Source organism: Solea solea, chromosome 3 (genome assembly GCF_958295425.1).
Source record: "Solea solea chromosome 3, fSolSol10.1, whole genome shotgun sequence".
NCBI classification, from domain to species: domain Eukaryota; kingdom Metazoa; phylum Chordata; class Actinopteri; order Pleuronectiformes; family Soleidae; genus Solea; species Solea solea.
Genome location: NC_081136.1, coordinates 17,884,331 through 17,911,221, shown reverse-complemented (window position 1 = coordinate 17,911,221; position 26,891 = coordinate 17,884,331). Strand labels below are relative to the sequence as shown.

At 39.6% G+C, this 26,891-nt stretch overlaps 2 protein-coding genes and 1 non-coding gene across 5 annotated transcripts; 1 reads left to right on the top strand and 2 right to left on the bottom strand.

Moving 5' to 3' along the window:
- Positions 1 to 1,221: 1,221 nt before the first annotated feature.
- Positions 1,222 to 10,122, bottom strand: tmem179ba (transmembrane protein 179Ba). 2 transcript variants are annotated; one of them, XM_058626311.1, is made up of 6 exons: positions 10,055 to 10,122; positions 9,045 to 9,162; positions 5,030 to 5,226; positions 3,235 to 3,372; positions 2,286 to 2,364; positions 1,222 to 1,974 (listed from the first exon to the last, which is right to left on the bottom strand). In XM_058626311.1, exons 2-6 carry the CDS (start codon positions 9,141 to 9,143, stop codon positions 1,783 to 1,785), a joined length of 705 nt encoding a protein of 234 aa, XP_058482294.1. In that variant the 5' UTR covers positions 9,144 to 9,162; positions 10,055 to 10,122; the 3' UTR covers positions 1,222 to 1,782. The 2 variants fall into 2 exon arrangements, with proteins under 2 accessions (XP_058482294.1, XP_058482293.1); XM_058626310.1 differs by lacking the exon at positions 10,055 to 10,122 and adding an exon at positions 9,510 to 9,589.
- A 3,650-nt stretch (positions 10,123 to 13,772) lies between these two features.
- Positions 13,773 to 26,689, bottom strand: prox3 (prospero homeobox 3). 2 transcript variants are annotated; one of them, XM_058626158.1, is made up of 7 exons: positions 26,319 to 26,689; positions 24,194 to 24,260; positions 19,287 to 21,169; positions 18,453 to 18,554; positions 16,822 to 16,934; positions 16,449 to 16,554; positions 13,773 to 13,969 (listed from the first exon to the last, which is right to left on the bottom strand). In XM_058626158.1, exons 1-7 carry the CDS (start codon positions 26,658 to 26,660, stop codon positions 13,796 to 13,798), a joined length of 2,787 nt encoding a protein of 928 aa, XP_058482141.1. In that variant the 5' UTR covers positions 26,661 to 26,689; the 3' UTR covers positions 13,773 to 13,795. The 2 variants fall into 2 exon arrangements, with proteins under 2 accessions (XP_058482141.1, XP_058482143.1); XM_058626160.1 differs by having other exon boundaries at positions 18,453 to 18,560; positions 19,305 to 21,169.
- trnai-aau (transfer RNA isoleucine (anticodon AAU)) lies at positions 14,494 to 14,567 on the top strand. The gene has a single exon. It is a non-coding gene; the product is annotated as a tRNA-Ile (tRNA).
- Positions 26,690 to 26,891: the final 202 nt, after the last annotated feature.

Sequence of the window (26,891 nt, the reverse complement as noted above, 5' to 3'; positions counted from 1 at the left end):
GAAAGATGCTTTCATAGTGAACTTCTAATATGACAGATAAAATAGCAAATTTAAAACTATGATGTGTCGTTAACAAGTCCTTGTATGGGTGTTACGATTTTTAAGTCTTCAACCAACAATCCATGACATGTACATTATGTAGAGATATAAATATTATACAAACTATTAACCACAGTTTTTGAATTATTAATTTACTGTTAGTTTTTCTGCTAAAAGGACTGCTAAGCAGGTCCTAACACATTCCTAACAGGTCCTAACACAATCCTATGACGTCCTAACAAAGTCCTAACAAAGTCCTAACAGGTCCTAACAAAGTCCTAACAAGTCCTAACAAGTCCTAACAAAGTCCTAACAAGTCCTAACAAGTCCTAACAAAGGTCCTTACAAGTCCTAACAAAGTCCTAACAGGTCCTAACAAGTCCTAACAAAGTCCTAACAAGTTTCTTTTGCCCCATTTTTGGCCGGAAGGTATTGACACTGAACTACATGAAATCCACCTTTAGTGAGGAAAAGACACCATCAGAACATTTAGTGAGCACTTCATACGTCAAAAAAAAGTTGATGTTACATGTGACGTGTATGTTTTGTAATGACTTGACCAGTGAGCACCTAACTGTAGGTGTTCCTCTGTCACTTGAGGGACCACGACATTATAATGAAATTGGCTTCGCCCACAGTTACCGGGTTAAGATTGTGGAAGATCTGCTTTGCAGGAGTACCATTCATATGTCACTCTGTCACAGTCAGTTCACTACATACAGACAAACCACTGCACTTTCTTCTGTTTTTTTGTTTTATTTCTGCTGTTCAAAGGTGTCCATTGATACATTGTAAATATGATATACATACAACATTAAAACATTTAATACTTTTTTTGTAATTCAGTTCCATTTTTCTTACGATATTTCTTATTCTATGTATCTTTTTTTTAAAAACCTTATATCCTTTTCACACTTGTCTATCTCGGCTGAATCAATTACTCGATGAATTGATTATTAATTGATTAACTATTTTGAGAATTATTTCATCGGGTTAAATGTGAATATTTTCTGGTTTCTTTGCTAAATATAACAAAGAAATCATTGAAACTGAAAACATTTGGTTTTTGAACAAAAAAAAGTAATTTGACATAATTTCCAGGTTTGATCAACATTTTATGGATGACATGATTACTTTACTCCATTAACTAAGAATATAACCAACACTGGTGAATGCTCCAAATGGTTTTCAAACGACATTTATTTTTATGTTCTATAATGAAAGTCTCCTCTCAGTCAGTGTTGGACAACATGTGGACATGGTGGACACTAGTTTTCCAGTTTGGAAAGTGAAGCCTAGTAGCAAATAACCACCAGAGGGCGACTCTGCAGACGGGAAAATGAAGCGAACATTTTTAATGGTCCTAACCACTTGTTTTTGTATTAGTAGTAGTAGTGGTACAGTAGTTTGTTTTGGACCTATCAACACAGGAAGCACTTATCCTTCACTCTGTTGTTTGGTTACTGTGTACATCGTGAGGGTTAAATTGTGTCCTATGGGAGATGTAAAGTTATCGGGATCATGAAAAGGAAGGGATGATGGGTAACTATGGTTCTACAGATGTTCGTAGAAGGATGGATGGATGGATGCAAAATAAACTTCCCAACAGAAGTTTATTTAGCAAACCCAATTCAAAATAAAGTCAGTATCTGTAATGTCTTCACACAAACAATGCAGCTCCTGAATGAAATACAGGTGTATTCAAACTTTCCATGTGACTGCAGCTCCTGCGACCCTGTGTCCTCACTGTGGCCTTGCAGGACGGTGGAAGAACGGCTCAGTCTCTGCAGCCGTCACACCTGGGTCACCAAAAAGGCCGCCGGCTGGCCCGCCGTACCCTGCCACGATCAGCTTAGTCAGCGGACTCTGGCGCCGCTGAACGACAACCAGAACCCCAATGATGAGCCAGAAGAAGAGGTTGATCCACACCGCTGTCTGAGAGGGAGACAACGAGGAAGGTATTTGTTCAATGATTTGGGTTTTAAGTAAATAGTGGTTTTTACGGCAGCTGCCAGCATAAAGCGATTTAAAGAAAACACTTCTCTAATACACTTAGGCTATTTCTTGCCAATTAAATCTAAATCAAATTGATGAAAACTGGGTTATTTCTGCTTGCATGAAAATGTGGCAGTGAAAATCTTACTTAATGTAGTTGTTTTCCATGGCAAGCAATCAAAGCGGACTGTTTATTTTGACTAGCATAGAACTGGTTGTATAAAGATGAAGATAAAATGCAAGCCAATGACCTCAGCTTTGTGCAGACTGTTGTAGAACCGCTCTCCATTCAGTGGACTGACCCATTTTCTGGTCTGGGCCTCTTCACATCTTCACAGACAAAAACAGATTTCATGTTAGAGGGTTCCCACACATTGGTTGACATCAAATTCAAGGACTTTTCAAGGAATTCCCTCAAATCTAAGGACTGAATGTGCTGTCACAGCTTAAGAATGGAGGGCAACCTGTAAGAGCTGGTTCACCCATGGTGTCCACTTTTATTGATTTGACCAATTATGAGTCAACATTTGTCCTGCAGAGGCCTAGTCTACGTACATCAAGCAACACAGGGTGCATGGAACTGGGGCCTTGAATTTTGTTTTCAAATTCACAAACTTTCAAGGATTTCAAGGACCTGTCCTGTGGGAACCCTATTCTAGTCTAATCAGCTGGGTGTTACCAAAAACAAAAGAACATAGTGACTAAAGAAAGTGAGAGAAGACGACAAAGACGATCTGTCTTTGTCGTCTTCTCTCACTTTCTTTTGTGTGATGTTTTTAAAGGATTTAAAGGTACAAATAAAAACACAGGTAAAACGTGAAGTGAAGGTCACCAGGTTTCACTGAGTGCGTGGCATGAGCGTTGTGTCTCGCTCATGTCTCCCCACACTACACGTATGATTTGACTTCACTTTTTGATTCATCTCTGACAGAACACGTCACATGATTCCTATTTACACTCTATAAAAATAGTTTAAACGGTATAATACTTGAGTTTTTCATCTATTCAGATTCCGCCCAGACACTAAAACCTCAGTGAGAAGTTTGATGTAATCATTCTGGTAGAATATGTCAATATCAATATCAGCAGATTGTCTCTCATGAGAAATAAAATGACAATGCAGCCGCAAAGAATCCAGCGTGAACCAGGCCTAAGTTTCAGTTGTGATTTGATGTTTGGGTTTGTGTGTGTGCGCTTCACCTGGTAACGTTGGGAACGGCGCTCGTGATGGAGTTGCAGAGAGAGTCACGTCCGATCTTCAGCATGCAGCCCGTGATGAGCAGGAAGAACAGGAAGACACCGCACATGGCCACAATCAGGTTCATCCACACACGCTCCCTGTGGGGGAAACAGAGTGCAGACAGAAGCAGCGCTTTGAAGATAAAGAAATAAAATGTTCTTTTAACCTCTGACCAAATGAGGAAAGTTTGACCATTTTGTAAATAAAATCCATTGATTCTGAAGCCTGTGCTGCTACTTTAAAAACAACTTCTGCATGAGAACCCTGCAGTTAGACATCATGAGAAACCTCCTCTGCAAACACCCACTATATTTTGTCTTTGTCTTGTTTAAGCAAATAAAAGTAGTTGTTTTACAATGAATGAACCATTATAGTAAAACAATACATTTCTGCATTAAAAACATATAACATACCACATCATAGCTCTTTACTTTTGAAACGAGCAACATTCACAATGCAAAAATCTTCCTCATGCTGTAACAATTAATAATATACAGTATTACTAAATTAATCCTTGACTATTTTGATAAACGGTTGCCGGACCAATTCCTTCTTTCAAGCACACAATTCAAGCACTTTCATGTCTATTTAGGGTGATGTAGCCTTCTCATTACAACAGAACCATTTTGGTTTGTGGATAAGACATACTTCACATATCCGTACGTTTCCTTTATTTATATTTCTAAAAAAAATTCTGCTCTACATTTCCAAAATGAATTGTGCACTTTTACTCAATATATTTCCCCTAATGATGTTTGTTACTCATTAGTACCAAATAAAATCAGGAGAAGAAGAGAAGGTAAGAAAGTATAGGTCTGTATTTATATAGCACTTTACACTGATTATTACATTACTTTATATAGCTGATTTACACTACAGATTTTGCCATTCACCCGTTCACTCTAACAATCATACAGCGCTATGTGCAGTGCATTTTCTATCACTCATCTTTCACACCCATTCACATGCTGCCAGCACAGCCACCGCCTAACCCCCACCGCTTAACCCCCTTAACGTGGGGTTAAGTTTCTTGCCCAAAGACACACAGGGGCGCTGGGAATCAAACACACAGTTGAAAGACAACACACTCTACCACTGAGCTACTGTCACTCAATTCTAACTACTCACCTATTTGATACTTTTACTTCTACAGCTTAAGTACATTTTATAACAGAAAATTACTTTTGATGCTTAAGTAAAGTAAACGTCATGCTCAAGTAATATTATAAGAGGGGACTTCAACTTCTACCAAAGTCATTTCATTCAAATATCCCTTTTAGGTACAAGACGCAAATTTTTTGGACCAAACGATGAATCAAAAAAATAATCTACATATTAATCAATCATGAAAATAATCGTTAGTTGCAGCCCTAATGTCATTTATATCAAAACAGCAGCTCACACAACAAATGAATACAACATAAAAACCTGTATATCTTACTGTTTTGCCCATGTTTTTGCATCAAAACCTTTTTTTCAGGTTAAAACTAGTGTATATAGTTATCTAGTAATATTATTATTTTTGTTAGACGGTACTGTTTTCCATGTTAAAGAAAATGCTAATGCCACCTTGTTGTAATCGATGTACCACAAATTAGGTCGTCATCGGAGAGAAAAGATTTTTTTTATAAATGAAATCATTGATTAAACTTTTGTTTTGTATCTTTCTAATATACAACAAATAGTATATACAGTGAATAATCGAATACTCATGCCCATCCCGAGTAAATATAATACAACAAATATGGCAGTCACCTTTTCACTTCCCTATCGATGCAGAGTGTGTACACCCAGTACAGAGAGAGGGAGAAGCACACCACGGCCACCATGACCGATATGGCCGACACAAAGTAGCACAGAGACGGGGAGGTGGACGACTGGACTCCAATGAGGTTCGCTGTAGCATTGTAGCTAACAAGACCGTACAGCATACACTGACCTCCGAAATTACCCTGGAAGGAAGGAAAGAAAGGCAGTGATGATTATGGCTGCAACTTATAGTTCTTTTATAATCGAGTCATCTGTGGAGCAAAGAAAGCAAAAAATTTAAAAAAACGTTCGAGCTGAAAAATCATAGAGCTTGTTAAATTTATTTTACAAAAACTTTCATACCGATTATTTAAAGCGTTGACCATTCATTTAGTAAAGGATTAATAACGGTTACTTCAATAACTGAGTAATTGTTTCAGATTGTTGAAAATTGATCCTAGTTTAAATTTCAGCTCTGCTGCTGTCAAATTTCCTCCAATCTATTTCATGTGACCCACCACTTAATATTATACATACAGAGTTTTTTGCATCATAAATAGGTTCGTCACGATTCTCCAAATACTTGTCTCGATTTGGGTGGAGTGGCTCAGTGGTTAAGACTGGTACCCTGTGTGCGAAAGACATCATGGTCGCAGGTTTGACTCCACCCCTGGCTGATTGTACTCAATTCCATTGTAAGTCGCTTTGGATAAAAGCACCTGCTAAATGACATGTAATGAAATGATTTGATTTTACGGTCACAATTTAATTCTCAGTCTTTTTTTCTCTCTGTTAGCGTAGATGGGATTTTCTTTTATTCCCATTCTACATGGTGTAATGAGTGATATAATGTCCATCATGTGTTTGCGATGTACCACACTATGGCCTTATTGTAACATTTAAATGACTTATTAACAATATGAACGTAACAATAACCAGTAGATGCTTAAATTCAGGGTTTTCACCACCGAATAAGGCCGCACGTCTGATTTATTTATTTATTTATTTATTTCGGTCATGACATTTAGATCATTCATCACACAGCAGTGCAGTTCACACAATAAACATAACCGAAAGGGAAAGCGGGAGAAGCAAAGCTTACCTAGTCCTGCCCCCATAATATACAAATAACTATAGAGCTAGTTATCGCATCAGCATGACTTGGATTTTGAAGAACCTGTCCTCCAATGAAACGTACATATAGGTCGTATGCAGGAAACAAGACCTATGTCTACGTTTTCAAAACCAGCGCCCCTAGCAGTTGTATACATGACAGCAACCTGGTTCGACTCCCGAACTATACCATTTGTTTTAATTTTTACTGCCTAACCCTGTCTTTTTTGCCCTAACCTCAGTAACACCTGTGTGTATTCGAGTTAAAAAAGGACCCATAGTTAGGTTTCAGTTGGAGGACAGGTTGATTTTGAAGTAAGTTTTACACCAAATGAGGACGGAAGAGTTGCCTGTGTTAACTGAGTTGTTTTTGGCCTTATGATGCATGTGGAGATGTCCAGTGCTATGCTACACGCGCATAATATAGCTTACACAATGTGGTTTTGTTGTCACAAAATATTTCCACAGTGGTCAACACACACTTTTATTTTGAAATTCTGTGAAATATCTATAATTGCAATATTGTGGTGTAATATTATGAATTTAATTCTCATATGAATAGTTTTTCACTTCTAATGTTTTTTTACTTGACTGGCCCCCTACTGGCCACACCAGACGCTCAGTGGCCCCAAGGTCACTTGAGTTTGAGACCCCTGCAGACGGAGTCCCGTGGTTTACTATGTTGTTGCCGTAATGAGCTAATCCGAGCTAAAGGAGCTAGCGGTCTTCAGAGGTCTCCTTACTATGATTCAGGGCTCTGCCAGCTTGGCTGATAACACTGCATACATCATTACTTGGATGTGGGGAGTGCGTCGAGAAATGATCCAGGCTGCATTGAATACAGCGAGCCCGCTGTATTCAAGTGTGTGCAGTGTGCCTGTTGTTTTGTTTCTGGTCTAGCTAGATCTGGTGTGGTGTTGTAGTATTTCTAAAGTTACTAGTTGTTGCAACAGCATGTGAAAAAAACTACAACGTTTGCTAGGCTAAAAGGAATAAAATGGGTTTAGGTTAACGCCATTAATGACGCGTTTAACTGACAGCACTAATTTAAATATACATAGAATTGAAAAAAATTACATTTTAAAAAGTGACTTAATAACACTTATTTCATTTGAAGCCTAATTATTTGTGTTATAGCAGAATTTGCCCATATTTAAAGTCAATTTCAATTTTTCTAACACTAAAGAAGTGCGTTCAGTGATCATCCTCTTCATACCTTGGACGTAACGAGTGGTTCATCAAATTTCACAAGGCATTTTAACCCATTTACTTTTTTTTCAGACTATTGGCTGTAAACCCTTGTTGTGGTTGTGCATGAAAATGGCAGCAGGGCGATGATATCTGTATATTTTTAGTCTATATCCCACTATAAGAAACATATGGGGATACAAAGCTGCACACAGGTTGTTTCTCTGGACTCATTAAAAGAAGAGTAGTGAAGGGTCTATGCTGTAAATACACTCTATAATAAAATATCTATGTTTATGATCTGTATTACATGATCTTAAAATACAGTTATTATTACCTTTCGTTTTGGGTAATACCTACTTTATTTCTTTGGCTTTTTGATGTTAAAAGAACAATATTTTTACATGTTAGACTATAAATATGGTCAACAAAAAACTTGGGCTTTAAGTTAAACAAGTGTTAAGGGTTAGGGTTATTGAGGTATTAAGTGGCTATTTGAAAAGATAATTTTGTCAATTCCATGTATATTTTTTAATGAATATAGATAATATTTAGTGTGCTTCACAAATGTGCTCAATATAATATACATGATGATTATCAAATCAACAGCCTTTAAAACCAGGATAACAGATACCTAATTATCATGATATGACGAGATCCAAAATCTAAGACCATATCTTGTAGATATAATACCCACTTATTGCACAGCCCTACATGAAAATCCCAGCAGATTGGGAGTTTTATTGATTATAATTCAGCTATGATGAAGCACTCTTTTCTCTCTCTTCTCTGTCAATGTGATAAAAAGTGCAATATTTTTCGAGTATATATGAATTTGTAAAATATGTAAATTACATATTGATACAAAATCATACAGGAGAATACATACAGGATAGGGGAAGGGTTGTTCAAATCTCGGGACAGGTCAAGGGCCATCCTCGAGAGGTCAAATTCACTATCTTGTAATGGTGTGTGTGTGCAAATAGGTGTACCTAATAAAGTGGCCAGTGAGTGTATATTCCTGCCTGACATCTTGCTTTGACCCCGCAGTCTCACAACAACACACAGTGGAAGCACAATAATTGGAAAACAGGATTTGTGCCAGGACACATGACTGTTGTTCGGGCGTGAGCACATTCACATTTATGGTCTTTTCTCACGTGCTTGCGCAGTTCCTGGTGAGGAGTTGTTGTTTTTTCTTACTAAAACATCATCTTAAAATGTTTGAATCTACATATAAACCAAAACTGATATAACAGTGGAGACTCGTGATGGGGAGAAACCTGGGATTCACCTCAGAGTAAAAGTGAAAGCGCCTGTCTGTACCTACGTGCTATATTATTGTCTCGTTTTTCGCTCTGCTTACGACGATTACTAAGAAATACAATTGAATGTAGCGTCCAGAAAAATGTGCTGTTGTATGAAATTATTGTTTAACCCATGTGAGTAGAAACAGAGGAAATCATGTTGACGCGAATAAATGACCTGGTATAACGCTCGTTTTAGGATAAAACTACGAACATTAACTTAAAACCAAAAGCTATAAAATCAAACTTAAACTTATGAAACTTGACGTTAAGGGTCATTTTGGCTGTTTCGTGAACTTTAAACTGTTTCAATGCGAAGACGTGCGCTCTGAAAAAGGCGAGTCTTACCCGGAAGAGGATGAAGAACTGTTTTTAAAAGTATCATAATTGAGTATTTAAGTCAAACGAGTTACCTGGACGATGGTGACAGATGCGGCGGCAACAATTCCACACACGAAACAGCTGGCGTACAGACACAGTTCCACCAGCAGCAGCCCAGTCAACGCCATCATCCAGCCTGCCGGCGTCTGTCTGCATCTCACACACACACACACATCAGCGTCAAGTCAACCGGGATCAAACTAATGACTTCCGGTTACAATTTTCAAAATAACAGCTATATGGCCCCTTTTCCGCTATGGTCCGGGTGTTGTGCCGAAAAACGACTGTCCCCGATGGGAACAGTAGTAGTATAAGTCTTTATTGCAAGGAGTGATGTTGACCAAATTCACTGTACATGAATCTGGCAAACACAGAGAATGTTATGCAGAATAAAGGCAATCCGTTACAGTTCTACATATGCTTGCATTATTGTATTCATAATTCTACTGTAAAAAGTTATCCAAAAAGTAAAGTAAATGTAACTGGTTATTACCCACCTCTGATAGCAGGTTTAGGTTTCAGTTGTAGGATAGCTGCTGCATGGGTGCAGGGACAAGTGTGAATGTTCTGGACAGTGGGGATGTAAGTGGTCTGGGTGCATTGTTCTGAACTCCTGATGTAAGTGATCTGGGGGTTCCTTTTAGTATGTTAACTAGAGAGCACACAGAGTTTAGACTCCTCAGACAGTATTGTGTGAGAATGTATCAGATAAAAAACAAACATTGGGAATATTGCAAAGCAGGACAGAGATGCTGAACAGGAGAAGATTTCAGGCACAACTAGCATCTTCTCTCATCTAGTTTACTGTATTTATTATTTCACTGATAATAATCAAATGAAAAACAATTTTGTAGTTTCCCTTTATAAGTAAACTCCGTATAAGTACGGAATATAGCCTATTTTTGCTTGAGGACGTAGTCATTTTTGAGGTCTGCGGAAACAGACCAACGTTTTCACAGTTTATTTGCATTTTAAAGAGGAAACGTGTACTCGATTAACCAGAAAGCAGAAGTAGAAAAATAATTAATCGATAGTTGCTCACCTGCCTTCTGTGCGCTATATGACCAATGCCGGGCTTTAATTTTAAGGTGTAACCACCTGATTTCCGGTGATAACTTGACAGTTTTTTTTCCTTCCTTCGCTCAAACTCGACTGACAAAAAGCTCCAACCGAGTGTCCTCCAAAAAACCCTCCACGGTCCACGGTGTGGTGTCAGTAAAGCTGTACCTCATGTGTCCGTATTTACGCTGATAAATGTTTTGTCACACTGAAAGGTCAGTAAATGTGGACACTGGTTGATATGGAGGCCGATTTTCTCTGGAACGGAACCTGATAACAACCCTGAAAGTTCAACTTAAGAAGCCGTGAGAAGCAGCAAAGAGATGCCCACGCATATCTGCGAACTTCAGAAGAATCCAATCCTTTCTCCTCATGTTGGAAAATATCAACTGGCAGAGATTTGTCAAGTGTTTGAACCTGAGCATTGAATTCAACCCATGTCATGTTCTGAAGGGTTTGTGTGTGTGTGTGTGTGTGTGTTAGCTGCCTGCAACTTGAAGCCATCCATTCCCACAGAGTTAAACCATACCTTGTGATTGATGTCATACAACCATACTATTTTACATGTGGTCCAGCTGAGGCAGGTTTCAGCTCTGTTGAGTTCACTTCTGCAGTGGAAATACCAAACCCACTGAGATACATGTGACATTATTTCAGTTCCTGCATTTGCTCTGCAGTCCCGTTCAGATTATAGCTACATTATATCTCATCATTATGAGATACTAAGTCATAATAATGAGATACTATTAGCATCAAATAATTACGAGATGCTATGTCAACATTTTTAGATAGTATCTCAAAATTAATAATTTTGAAATAGTGTTTTATTTTTCAAAGTCAAAATACAGGGGAGCCAAACTCCACAAGGCAACCAAGGAGATATTGGAGGAGGCAGAGAAAGCAACTTTCTGGCTCTGGCTGAGAAGATGCAACTAGTCTCTGGGAGCTAATCACACCTAGAGAAGGTTAACTATACTGCAGCTAACAATATTTGGTTCCTAGAATGCTCTTGGCTTGTTACGTTTGGTTGTAGGAACGTTCCCTGAAGGTTCCCCTGTGGTAGATATGGAAAGTTTTCCTAACATTCCCCTAACGTTAGTTTTTGGTTTCTCACAACCCTAATACAACTTTTAGAGAACATTCCTTTTTGGTTCCAAGAAGGTTACTTTCTCACAACCTTCATACAACCAAACAGGCAAACTTAATTAATAACCCTAACCCTAACTTAATTATTAAATTATCTAAATCTTCAGGAGATGTTCCAGGATAAGGGTCCCAGCGGTTGATGACCCAGCAGCTACCAACTCATTTGATATGTGGGCACCAGAGGAGCACCATCTTCACTGTACAGCATAATGCAAATCATAATTATAAGACACTGAGTCATCATTTTGAGACAGTTGATTGACATTGGTGGTTGGTGCTCCCTGTAGATATTACTTATAATTACATGTCATTTAGCAGACGCTTTTATCCAAAGCGACTTACAATGGATATATCAATAGATATATCTAATTATGACACAGAGAGCTGCTAGAATCTCATAAAATAGTTAAACTTTCACACAAATTCAAAAGGTACTGTAGGCCTTTGTAACAAACATCCATACATATTTGTAAAATTTGTGATAAGCATATGAGAGCAAACTAAGCAGATCCAAACAGAGCATTTTAGAAAGTATGAAAATCTATGTTGCGGTGCATTCTCCCCACCAGCAGCTGTAACGGATTTGGCTAAAAGAAGCTATTTTGCTAGACTTCAGCTGAAACAACAGGCGCAGCAAGGTTGAAACATTCATAAATGTGACAAAAATGTGGCCGACAATAAATGAGTTTGAACATTTCAGTTCATGTGCATGTGTGTTTAAAAACGCGGGTAAAGCACAAAATCCTTATAATAGTTTTTATTTCCATGCATTGGCAACACTGCACAGTATATTCTAAATCAAAACATGGATGTTTTGATGGTGTTTGGGGGTCGTTGATACACCCATTTCAAGGGCATTTCCTCTTCATCATAAAGCAAGTTTTGTCAACTGTCTGTGGCCCTTGGACCCAAAAAGAACAATCTTGCTGTCATCAGTCCACAAAGTGCTTCTCCATTGAGTACTGATGTGAATATAACTTTGAACCACTTATCCAATTATTCCATGGGTAACTCAATTTATCTTATTTGATGAAAAAAGTCCAGTCATAGTAATCTTAACATGACACATCTTTAATTTGAAATGTGATCTTTCCCCTCTCTAATCTATTAGCTTGCTTTGTTCTGAATTCAATGCTAGCTCATCTGCTCTTCAACTTGGTTTTTAGTTTCAGCCCTTTCTGTTATTGAGTTTGACACGCCTGCTTTAGAAGTTTGGATTTGCACATAGAGAAACTGCGTGTGTGTGTGCGTGCGTGCGCGCATGCACGTTGTCTCAGGTGCTTAGACTTTGTCCCACGCTGAGCCTCTCACAAAGCCATCATCCAAGCATTAGCATCCGTGACAATGAGTGTAGATGTGTGTGTGTGTGTGTTACTGTGGTAGTGTTGTTAGATTAAAGGATTAACTTGTGATGGCATTAGTGTTGGCAACCAGGAGCTGAACATGTGTGTGTGTGTGTGTGTGTGTGTGCACGTCTGTAGGCTGCTTTTTGATTCAAACCGATCGTTGGTTAGGGATAAGACCTTGGGTAGGCTGTCCAAAATGAATGGAAATCAACGCAAATGTATGTATGTATGTGTGTGTGTGTGTGTGTGTGAACCCAGCCATCACAACACGAGTCTGGTATCACTTTAATCAACTGTTCAATTCAAACACCAAAGTTCACCAAAGTCTTGAGTGAGTCAAAGATATACATTAAAGATGTACATGTATTGTATGTACAATATAAAAGAGATGCATGACAAGAGGGTGACAATACAAAATTGAAATAGAGCAAACATGCATTTTGAAAACACGTCACATACACTTTACACTTGATTCCGTAGAGCTGCAGGGAAACTGGAAACAAATATTGAGGGGAAAACAGTGCAAAAAAGAAATCACATTAAAGCATTTTTGCCTTCCACCAACGAAACATACATGTTTACCATTGAAATTGAATTGACAGAATTTTTAATTACAATTAGATTACACGTGTCATAATGTACAAAAGCTTTATAATAAGGTAATATAAAACAAACATTGACACACAAGCAAATAATAATAATAAAAAAGCCTGTGACTGAAACCACTGAGGTGATAGTTCTATGAAACAAGGATAACGTAATTAACCAAATGGATCAAATGTAAAAAGCATAAGAATAATGATTTTTTCTGGTGCAACACACGCATCACCCGAGTGAAAAAAGATGAAGGAAATCTGGAGCGTCACCTAAACTGAGACACATTTCCACAATGTTGCTATCAAAAGCTGTGACAGCAATTACAATTACAATTCAGCTGATGGGTGAAGAATGTTTGGAGAGGAAATTCCTCCTCTGTCCATTCATTCAGTCTCAGTGGTATGTTCACATTCTCTGATAAGTGCAATCACAAGACTGTCACTGAATCTGTCCGTTATCCTCCATGTACACCGTCACTCATATACACTTAAACAACTTAAATGATTGTTTTTCTTTTGGAAATACGAATGACTTATACATAAAGAAAATTTCAAAACTGAATATAGTTTGCCCCCCCCCCCCCCCCCCCTCTTTTTTTTTTTTTTCAGAAAATGTGTAACCAAGCTGTTCACTCATCAGCCAACAGGACAACCAGGCAGTCTGAAGGCATCTGGTACAGGACTGTCCAGTTTACAAATGATTTTGTAGATCCCTTTCTTCCAGCAGGGGTCGCTGTCTCTCCCGGTCCAAATGGCTGCATAAAATTCCCTCAGGGCAACTTCTGACACTTCAATAAACCTGTCTGGCACCTGCATTGAGGACAGCATACAGAGTTAAGAGTGACAATTCTCCTCAACACAGCAGTATTATTATGACTATTACCATACTATTTAGTGGATATACATAACATGCACTTTAATGTTCTACTCTTATTCTATGGAAGCCCATAATGGTAAAACGTAGCCTTAAATAAAAAACTCGAAATTGAGATAAGAAGTGCGCATGCACCTCAACGGCAATGTTTGTAATGGCCCCCGCTCACAATGTGCAATCTTAACTGAGGTAACTATAACAGGTGACTTTAGTTACATCGGGTGTTTGATATGATCGTTAAGTCTTTTAAACGACAGACTAAAAGACTTAACGCTTTTGTCTACTACCACTACTGCTAAAGATATTTATAACAACAAACTAAACCCATATAAATTGATATTGACGAGTCAGCATAGCATAATTGCAGCATAATGTTTGCCTCTTATAAAATAAAGTCAGCATACAGATACTTTTCGGCAACTTCACGTTCAATCACATTACCACTTAGCTGACACAACACGGCCGGTTAGCTCAGTTGGTTAGAGCGTGGTGCTAATAACGCCAAGGTCGCGGGTTCGATCCCCGTACGGGCCACTTCGCTTTTGACACGCAAGTACCTCGTGTTTATAACAAATCAATTAGATGGAACACTTTTCCCAGCCGCTATTTTACGTGTTTTAGGAGGAAAACAATGGCTCTGTTCAGTTCATGGAAGTCGAGACAGTGTGACAGTAAACCAAATGCACTGTGAAATGAGGAAGCTAACTGGAGCTGAGCTGTCATTATCCTGTCCATTTACACATTTACACCTGTGATTTACTACTGTACCTGTCCACATTTTGAGCAAAAGGGACCTGACAGAAAAGCAGAACTATTCACTAAAACCAAGCCCTTCACCAACACACTTAGCAGATCATCTTTATATGCATGTATACAAATATACACAGCATATATACACATATATCTATATATGGACATATATGTACTGTGTATATTTACACACACATGGATGCATCAGCACTCATTAACCTGCATCAATGGATGAACCCAAGGCCATGTAATTACAATTAGTGCTTAGAGGTTGACATGTACAACCTTTATTATTATTTTTATTTATTCACAGCATTAAAAGGACAAAGTGTATATGTAACCTTGGTCTGCTCACAGAAAACTGCTCTGATATCCACTAAATGTAACATATGAAGGTCGCTTGTCCATTAAAAGGAAGTTTTTTTCTTTTTCAAATTAGTATACACTTAAAAATAGAAACATACAGTGACACGTGTGTACAAAACACAAAGCATAACAAGAGTTACAAAGTGAGTGAAAAAATAAGAAAATCTTTTTTTTCTTCTTTTTTTAGCAGGTTCAGTTTTGTATTTTTCCAGTTCATATATACAAATAGATTCTAGTACACACACAGCTTGCTGTTATTTATGTTTTACTACTAAGAGGACTAATAATCATAATCATAACAATAATAACAATAATAATAATGACAACCAGAGTTACAAAAATCATTATAAACATCATCACATTTTTTTGCGGCATTAACACATCGGCAACGGTAGAGAGTATAAGATTGCAGAGTATATTTTTTAGAATAGGTTTCTGATGCTGTCAATTCTGTCATCACTACGGCTAATATCACATTGCTGATCTGTCACTTGTGCTGTGCAAGAGGACGTCCCATGCCTGATAAAACGGGTTTGTGGGCCGGATCCCTTGACATTTAAACATTTTAGCTGTTTGTGTGGCATTTGTGGACACACATCAGTGTGTGTCTGGACTGAGGAGCTATAAAATGAAATGCCCAATTGGGATCAATAAAGTTGTCTGAATATGAAACATCACACTTCCAGTGCAAGGTAGTGCAAGGTGAGGTACTGAGGCACCAATCACTACTACATCAGACCTGGGCATGATACGGCCCACAAATGGTAAGGTTCCGAGCAAGCTGAGCCGAAACCATAAAGTGACGACAACAAACTGCTTGGCAGGTGTGTGCCATGCCCGACACAGGAATCAAACAGAACAATCAATATCCAATATTTAGCAATGAAATTTCTAAATTCTCAATATTTACGCTGGTATATTTAGCGACAGCACTCCTGCAAGGCGGCACACAGATGGTGAGCCGAATCACAACCCGTTCAGTCATACTTGAGTTCAGCGATTGTGTCAGATTCGCATGCGGAGTCTGTGCTCCAGTCATGCAGCAAGTACTAAGCGATTTGGTAAACAAATCTTTTTAATGAACTGATGACCGAAAAGAACCGCTTTGCCCGTCACTAGTTTGTGTGCTTGTGCCATGTATAGAATGACGTCATTCGTGCAGCTGTGCTACGATGACCCTACACACATTGGGGAGGTACAATGAAGTAATGGAAAATAAGATAGCTCATTAAGTTATACAGTTATAAAGCCGAAAGTGATGACTGTACACACACACACACACACACACACACACCATACCTGGTAGATGTTACTTTTATTGTAGTGCATGTTAAGTATGCGGTACAGCTCTGTGTCGCGGCCCACTCTCAGCTGACTCTCTCTGCCCAGACGAGGAGCACCATCTCTGTGACACACACACAAAGACAAATCATTTAAATTAAGCTATTACAGATGCATTATAGTATTATATATAGTATTTCTTTTTAACTGTTTCTAATTATTGTCGATGCACAATTTATGTTTGAAAAACTAGCCCAGTACTAGAATCAATATTGTTATCAAAATGGCCTAATAATTACTTTAGTTTTTGTTTCTTCCTACAGACTGACTGAAATGAATGGTAACAAAAAACAATAGTCTTTATTACTAATGTCTTTATGTTCAAACCCACCGGGTGAGAGCCTCGCGGACAGCCTGCCGTGCAAAGCGCTCCATCTGGATGTAGAAGAACTCTCTGAAGTTGCTGAACCATTTAATCATCTGGGAGGTCACACAGCGGTTAAACTAGACAGTGAATGGGAGAAAAGCAGGAGGAGAAGAAGAAGTGAGCAGGTCAGGGCTGCAGAGATGGCAGAGTGGTGCTTGTCAGACAAACTCATTCAATCAGCTGAATCAGAATTAGCCGAGATAAACTTGTATCTGCACACACATATTTTGAAGGCTACATTATCTGTATTACTTTTTTATGATTAAAATGTTCTGTTGTTGTATGCTGGCAGCTGTGCAGTAAAAAAAATTTCCTACATTTTTTCTTTATTCTATTCATCTATTTTTTTTATACATGTAGCATTTCATTATTCATGGTGATGTAGGCAGCACCAATGAGCCTCAAATGAATTTCCCTCAAAATAAAGCATATCTCATGGTATTATTGTAGCATTTAACAATAATTCTATCGTCACTATGATTTGATAAATTGTGATATTTACACATTACTTTGCCTGTGTATTTATTTTTCAATTAAGGCAGTATTTGCAATACAATACAAACTGTATGATTTCTGACTAAATGCTCAGCTACCATTACCACCATGACATTTTACTTATGCTCAGCAAAATTCACTTTGATGCCTGGGAAACTAAAACCTTTTGTGCAAAAATGTTGTGTTTTTTTCTTCATTAACGCTACTAACTTGAGTTTTTACACATGTAAGTAACACATACTTTCAGTGAGCCGTTACAGTATTACCTGTATGAAGGATACACACACACAAAATAAATGATATATATATATTTATAAGGTAATGTAATACAACTTTTAATGCATGTGTAGATGTGAATTTTGTGTCAGATTTGCCGCGTGGTGCAAATTATGCAAATGAACGTCAAGTTGAAAATGTTCAACTTCACAACGACGCAATGACCGATAAGCACTGAGATTCTCTGAATGACGTCATGTACTTGCCGGGCCGGTGGCCAGACGGCTCAAAATGGAGGGGAGAATTATAATTTGTCTGTGTGGCCAAGTTGCTACATGTACTGGGACAAAAACAAGCAGGAGAGATCGTGGCAAATGGCCAGCGAAAGAGTTGATGGCGCTGGCAGCTGGGGCTTAGGCCAACTGGCTGGCTGACGACGCCGGCCGTTGACGCAGTGATCCCGCAGCCGGCATGTGAAATTCACGTTTGGTGTGAATGCTGCATAACAAGTTTCCCAAAGTGATGGCCACAGCCAACTGGTGGGCCTCGGTGGTATTGCAGGTTGGCTTTTTGATTGATTATATTGATTTCAATATTTTAAATTCAATGTTATATGAGAGTGTGTAGACCTTTTAGGGGCCATAAACCTCAGAAATTTGAAAAAGGTGTGATTGGATGAATAGTTATCTGATCACCATCATATCGCTATTATCAAGAAGATAAATATGGAATAATATTGAAAATGGTCAAGCCATAGCCTCCCCTTAACCCTGACACAATGAGCCGAGTGAAGGCACGGGATGTACAGGAGGATATAGTCGTAAGTAAAAACCGAGCTTTGACTAAACATGGTGCTACACACACACACACACACACACACACACCTTGACATCAGGGAAAAAGGTCTTGAGCGTGTTGGAGCTGGGGTAACGTGCGTAGAAGAACATGAGCTTAGCTTTCTTCAGGTGGCACGGAGACAAGCCCTCCTGGATGTAAACATGAGGCCAGTCAAGGAGATACACATGTGTACATGTTACTTACACAAACACACACACTTTCTAACTGAGGACACTTCCCTAGCCCCTTACCCGAACCTTAACCCTCACAACTGGAGGCCTAACACTAAACCTAAAACCATGTCTTAAGCCTTTTGAAGTTATGAGGACCAGACAAAAAGGTTCTCACTCCCTGTGGTTAAGGACACACATACAAGAACATAGACCGTGTTAGGCAAGTTTCTCAGGAAGTGAAATCACTCATTATATAACTATTAGTGCTGCAAAACAATTCACGGTTTTCTTAATTGAAATTAATTCCATACGTTATCATTATTAAATGCATTTTATCACGAAAGAAAGTGATTGACTGGCCCCCTACTGACCAGACTAATGCTCAGTGGCCCCATTTGAGTTTGAGACCCCTGCTCTATAATGTGAAACAAAAAAATTAACAATACATTAAACAATATAAATACAACCAAAATAGAAATATAATAGTGAGAATAATAACTAAATGTCATTATTATCAGTGATTTTTACTTCAAAGCTAGTATTCTGAGATAGCTATAGTTTAAAGTCCATATTAACAATGTAAAGCAACTCCTACCAGTCAGTGGTGTCTTGATTCTAAATCCAAATGGATGTGAAGAACATTACTTTGTGAACACAACATGTTCGATTTATTTGATTATTTTGAATCAAAAGTGCAATAAGCCCAACATCTCTCGAAAAGGATATTCCCCCAGCCGTCAGGTAGAGCTCTCCTCCGTCCATCCCTCCGCCTCCTCTCATGCCCCCATCTCCTCTCACCCCTCTCTCCCGGCCCCCGAGGGCGTGACGGGCGAGGGAGGGGTCCAGGTGACCGAGCAGCGGGAGCGGCGGGAAGGAGGGGTGAGAAGACGGGTGAGACGAGAACTCCAGGAAGGGGTCAGAGCTCAGGAAGTCCTTGCGGGGTGGTGGCAGGTGCGGGAGCTGCGGGTGGTGCAGTGCGCGGGAGAAGAGCTGCTGCATGGAGTAGTGCAGCAGTGGGAGAGGGAGAGGGGGTGGAGGAGGTGGAGGCACGGGGAAGGATGAGGAGGAGGCAGAGGAGGAGGACGAGGAGGGGTGGGAGCTGGAGGAGGAGGATGGGTCTTTGGGTTGCGACGCCGGGGGTAAGAGGGAAGGGTGGGAGAGAGGGGGAGGAGGGCGGGGCAGAGAAGCGTGATGCATGGAGAGGTTGGGGTGAGAGGGATTCATGTGAGAAGAGAGAGGCGGGCCGAGGAGTGCGTGAGCCTTCCGGGGGTCAGGTGACCTCTGAGCAGCGAGTGGATTCGCCAGATCTGATGCATCGGCGCGATGTGACTGCCCTGGTGCCACCATGTTGCCGTTCCTCATCTTTCGGAGCTGCTTCTCTCTTTCTCTGTCCTGCCCTCCCATCTTCTCCTCCTTACCCCTCGTCTTCTCCTTCCCTCGTCCACTGGCCAGGAGTCCAGTCCACTCTCCCTTCTCCCTCCCGCCATCATTTCCTACATCAGATGGGTGGAAAGAGATGGCGGCAGGAGGAGAAGACGGAGCCAGATCTTCCGTCTCGGTGTAGAGGCGGAGAACTCGGTCGATGACTCGTGCCACGGCACTGCCCAGCTCCAGCTTCAGAGCCTGGGCAAATTTCTGCCCTCCCTCCTCACCCTCCTCTTGAATCCCTCCATCCCAGTCACCTCTGACCAGTCCTCCACAATCCAGCCACAACCCCGCCCCCTCCATTAGGCCCTCCACGTGGAGTCCTCCTCCTCTTCCTCTCTCCATCCTCTCCTCTCTCTCTTTCTGCCTCTCTTCTCTCTGTTTGTGGAAGTTATCAAAAGGGGAAACAGAGAGAAAGGAAAAGGATTCCTTTTCAATTTCTCCGTCATCAATGTCATCATCATCGTACATCCCTTCAGTAATGTCTGCCTCTTCCATCATCCCCATGTCTCCGTCTCCCCCCTCTGCTGCTCCTCTGTTTCCACCTCTGTGCCTCCTTTTCTTCTCCTCCTCCTCTGCAAGGTGCTTTTCCCCAAAAGCCCTCCAGACTTTCTCCTGCAGGACCTGCAGTCTCTCTCTTGCCTCCTCCAGCTGCTCTTTCAGCTCTTCCCTCTCCCGCCTTCTCCCCTCCCTCCCTATCTCGCGCCTCACCCCTCCCTCATCAGCCTCCCCATCTCTCTGCCTGCTCTCCAGTTTCATCCTCTTCACTTTCAGGATGTCTTGACTCCACTCTGCAGTGAGGGCACTGTGCCTCTTCTTCACCTCCAAAAAGCCCTCCTCTCCCTCCAGGGCTCCCTCCTCTCCGCCATCACTCCCTTGCTCCACTTGTCCGTCCTTTTCTCCTCCACCTTCCTCCAGATTCCTCTCCTCCAGGTGCCTGTGTGTGCTCGGGCTTGTGCCGAGTTGTCCTCCGATTCTCCTGGAAGCTCCACCCGGCTGGTGGAGGTGATGAATGAGGGGAAAGACCGGAGGCCTGAAGGCAGGAGGAGGGCGACCTGCACTGGGCTCGGGATGAACTACAGAGAGATCTGAAGAGCTCAGAGTGGAAGCAAACGCATGGATCTTTGGAGCAGAGTCACTGAAAAGATCTGGGGGTGAATCCATCACTGGGGAGAGAGACACAGAAAGGAAATTGTTGCTGAAGTTTAGGTTGTTTTGCAGCTGATTTTTATAGGATATTACATTATTATGTTAGTTTAATTGATGGTGGATACCTTTGATTGAATTTGCCGCTATCACATTATCTTCAAGTTGGGCAAAGACTGCATACTTATTCCTCTCCATTTTTAGTTTGTATTTATACATTTATTTTATATTACAACTAGAGTAATGTGTGTAATGTTATGTAATGTTTTTATTTTTTTGTAATTATCATTCATGTATTGATTGCTGATAGTATTTTTGTAAGTGTGTATTAATTACACAGCACTGGAGTATGTGATTATATATATATATATATATATGCATGCATATAATTATTTTTATTTTAGTTCTTTCATTAAGTTTTGTTTGTTGTACTTTTTCTTTTTCTGACACTGAGAAAAATTAAGAAAGAATAATAATAAATTTTCACAGGCTTGGTTAAAGCTGCAGTATGTCACTTTTGGTGATTGTGTTGTTGTTGTTGTTGATGTTATTACCCGATTAGTATGCATTGACCGAATTGTGCAAATTGTGACAACTTCCTGTAGAAACAATTTATGGCAGGTTCAGTGTTTTAAATAAAATAATGTTATATTATGTTCTTAGTTGCTATTTTCATCAAATAAATACATTTGTAAATACATATTTAACATTTTCTTTTTAGACGTTATTCTTATAAAACAGACGTTTTTATGACATCTTTCATTTTATTAGTTACCCTAATCAGACAAACGTCATCTTTCCTTTAATTGTTATTCTTGTTAAATAACACAGAGTTTTTGGTGATATCTTTAGTTTCAGTTATGTTCACCTACAGTATACTTGCATGCAAGTAAGCAACTTTGTGTAGCTCAAGTGAGAGACTCTGTGATATCAGCTCATGCTAAAAGCAGAAAAACGTGTTACCTTTGTGGGGAACAGTAATGGCGATTCAAATTGTATTTCAAAATGAACGTTTTGTTCACTTTTTTGATAGAATAAACAATATAATGTTGGTGTTTAGATTTTTTCATTGCTTTTTAATTATAACATTTATTCTTATCAGCTGCGGCTCGTCAAAATTATATATTTTTTTGCTCTTTATGAAGAGATTTTATTAATATTGAGCAGATTTGAGCTCAGCCTATTTATCATGTGGCATTGGGAAAAGTAATGGCACTACTTGACTCGACTAAAATCTTTTTTGATTTTCCATTCATCACTGTCAGTAGAGAAATAAGACCTCCAAATTATAGCACCATGTTCATCATAATAATAATCATAATAAGTATATTTGTAGCAATATTTCACAGAATTTCAAAATAAAAGTGTTTAAAGGGAAGACATAGCTCACAATCAGAAAAAAAAGTATGATTCAAAAATAATCTGTAAATTTAGAAAAGACGAACAAAAGAAATACCTTATTATAACTTGACATTAATGGCACTTTTCCATTATACAGTTCTAGCACTACTCAGATTGACTCAGAGAGTGCCGTCACTGGAAGAGCACAATGTCCAACACAAGAATCAAACCGAACAAAGCTGAATTGTAGAGCAGATATAAAAACTTAGTGATAGACATAGTGAGCTGAATCCACACACGTTCAGCTGTATTTTAGTTCAGTGACTGTGTCAGACAGAGTCTGTGCTCCGGTCATGCACATGTGGCCCATGGGCCGCAAGTTTGAGACCTCTGATCTACAGAGACCATTTAAAACAGAAAACCTTGGAACAAATTCAGGTCTCACAGTGCGTATGTGTTGTTGTTGTTGTTACTCAACCTTGAGTGTATGTGCATACAACTTCTTTGCTGTGAAACAAATAATGTCATGCATTATGTGACTCAGTGGCGTGCAGCAGTTCATGACTGGGGAGGCACTCGTCGGATGTACACATATATGAACCCAAAATAGAATTTCAATTTTGACCTTAATTGAAACATTTAGTTGTTTTAAAAGCTTTTAATTATGCTTTAATCAATTCCATACTGTTCAACAATATGATAGCAAGAAAAACAAAAGAATATTTATTAATATAAGCTCAAATTCGATTTTCTTAAATTTAAATGTTTGTTTTTTTGGCTGATCTCTCTTTTTTTTTTTATTGAAAATCGTGTATTGTCTTACCTTTACATGTATATATATGTTAGTGCTGTCAGTTTAACACGTTATTAACAGTGTTAGCGCAAACCAATTTTAACGGCAAGCCGATCCACTTTTCTATGTTGATGAGAGCATTAAAATGAGAAAAAAATAATGGGAGGAAAATAAATCAAGGGACACTTAGAATAGATAAAAATGTGCGATTAATTGTGATTAATCGCGATCAAATATTTGAATTGTTTGACAGCACTAATATATATATGTATATATGTATATATTTACAGTATATATATATAAATATATATATGTATGTATGTATATATATATATATATAGTAAGTTCATGCGCCTAATCCTTCTCCAAGAATATCTCCGTCACTCAGTTACTCTCGCCCTCTGCGTAGAAGAAGAGCATGCAGTGACGTGCACCTGTTCCCCATTGCTTATCAGCACTGCCCCCTATCAGTGTGGCACAGTACTTTCTGCCTTACTGTGCATTTTCACTGCGCATGTGCAGCCGATCAGAAAGACTAAATAGGTCACACATTTTCATTAAAAACATGAGCATGTGTAGTACATGTATAATCAAACGTGTATATTGGTGATATAAAGAGAGGCAGCAATGGGCATGGAGCAGAAGCACGGCTCATCGCTATTTCACCTCACTGTTCTCCTGTGGAGATGTGTAAATTCAGCGATTTTGACCATAGAAAAGTTGAAATCATACAGAAAACTCATTTATAGAACAGTCAAGTGGACAAATTAGTATTTTACTTGTCATGATGACAGGGGAGGCCTCCCCTGACCGCACGTCACTGATGTGACACGACAAAGACACGACATGAGCTTATTGTGAAAGCAAAACCATGTTGATAAATGCATATCATCTTATGACTTCTGCTTACCTGCACAGCCAAACCAAACAATCCACTGTATTTCAAAGAGAAGGAGCTGCGATGTCCTTGCATAGAGCTGGAAAAATACAAGCACACATTGTGAGAATGGTGGTATATATGTACAGCTCAGCGGACAGGGGACCAGGCTATATGCTGGTGGTGCAGTAGGTGAACATGTGGCTCGTGATCTTTGTCAGACATCTCATTTTTCCTGTTTTCTCTCTAGAGCGTGCTGTCGAAGAAGGCTCCATCATCCTCATTCAAATACGTGTAACAAAATGGAGGGAAGTTGGTTTGAATGAGATGTGGACAGATCTCGGCACGGCATGAAAATGAGAGACATTTTTTGGATAAAACTGTTTTATTTCACTGGCAGATTTGGGTACTGAAATACTGACAGCATGTTTTTCAGCACTGTTATGTAAGTATGAGTAAAAATACATGTTACGATTTTATCGAGATCAAAAACACACAAACCCATTCCCTTTTTTTTTCAGTATGTAACCTCCTTTTCCCTCTGGACACTGCTTTCCACTCTTTTCCTTCCTCTCTATTCCTCTCTCATCCCCTCTCTCTGTTATCAGTTCAGGCAGCTTGTTAAGCACTGTTTGATCAGAGTATTTACCATCACACACACACACACACACTCACACAACAGTGAAAGAGGCTTGAGGGAGGGCTAACAATGGTCAATGGTCCTTGGTGAGTGAAATGGAGTGAGAGCAGCAGCATGTAGGTTTGTGTGTGTGTGTGTGTGTGTGTTTGTGTGAGAGAGAGAGGGTGTGTGTGTGCACACATGGTAGTGTGCGAGTTAACAGTAGTCCTACTTAGCTTTGATAACAGCCCTAATCCACTTCAGATGGACACACCGACACTGATGTAAGGGTGGAGAGACAGAGAGAGAGAGAGAGATGTACACAAAAAATATGGCACACACACAGTCTGGTTTTCATAACTTCAGAATACATTTCCTGGTTAGGGTTAACCCTAACCTTACCCTAACCTCATCCATACTACATGTCTTTACCTTAAAATGGAATAATGTATATTATGGATAGATAGATAGATAGATAGATAGACAGATAGATAGATAGATAAATAGTGTGTGGATCCCTGGTGCAACATGAAGAGAATAATCCTCCTATAAATAGCTAAATATCAATTATTCAAATGCCCTCTCCTCTCTCTCTCTCTCTCTTTACTATAAAACAGACCAGATGGTGAGGCAGCCACTGTGCTTATATCAGGGACAGATTAGCTTTTCAAAGCCTGTGGAAAGCTGCACAAAAAACACACAAACACTGAACTGACTGAGCAATGAAAATGAAAGCTGTGACAAGCTCTGGATTAGACTTAGACTGAAGAGTGATGCTAGAGCTGTCGCTGCAGGAGGCAACACATTTAGTTATACACACACACACACACACACACAAACTTCCTGGTATTAAATAATGTAATTCTGTGGATTATATTTGGAAATTGTAATCTGGGGTTATTTGTTGACACATGTTACCAACACAGAGTGAAAGAGGGTGGGAAAAAAAATATACAGGCATGCAGACAGATTATCTATCTATCTGTCTGTCTATCTGAATCAATCAATCAATAACTATCTATCTATCTGAATCAATCAATCAATCAATAACTATCTATCTATCTGAATCAATCAATCAATCAATCAATAATTATCTATCTATCTATCTATCTGAATCATCAATCAATAACTATCTATCTATCTATCTATCTATCTATCTATCTATCTATCTATCTAAATCAATCAATCATTAATTATTTATCTATCTATCTATCTATCTATCTATCACATAAATAAGTAAATAAATAAATACATAAATAAATAATGTTTCAAAATGGTTTATAAGCTTGTGAGTGAAGTCTCCGCGTGGCGGGATGTATCTGCCGATTCCGCCACCACGCGAGAGGAATCCACTTCTGCCGTTCACACGCACGAGCTGTCACTTTGTGTGTGTGTGTGTGTGTGTGTGTGTGTGTGTCCTGTGACTTTAATTGGCAGCGGTGGACTCATGTCGCAGCGAGGAATTCAAATAAACACAGAACGGAGGAGCAAAAGACGCAGTGAAAACAAACTTTACAACACAAGTGTCTCTGGACTCACAGGTGTTCCAGCTCCAGCGGTGTCTCCAGGCTCCTGCGCGCTCTGCGTCGGTCGGTCGACTGTCCGTCTGTCTGTCTGTCTGCAGCTGGCCCGGGAGATGACAGCGGAACCAGCGAGCCCTTCTGTTCCGTTCCGTTCCGTTCCCCTCTCCTCTCTGTTTACTCTTTGTTCCGCAACTCTCACCTTCAGCCCCCTCCTCCTCTCACCAGTTGTGTCACTGCTGTGCAGGTTTTTTTCCTCCCTCGACAAACCCCGTGTCAAACCATGTTCTTCCACAACCGCTGCTGCTGCTACTGCTGCCGGTGTGGAGTGGAGTGGAGTGGGCGGGTTTGAGCTGTCCATTTGACGGTCCGGTCCCTCCCATGTTGGCATGACCCCCACTCACTCTCACACACTCATTATCAAACAGCTAGTTTAGTGAAGACACTCATACACACAATGCATTCCCTATAACCAGGGCCGGCCCAAGCCTTTATGGAGCCCTAACCTGAATTTGATTGGGGGGGGGGGGGGTATTTACACAAATGTTATTTTTAACGTTAAAGGGCAGTAAAAAAAAGTGTCACAAGTGTC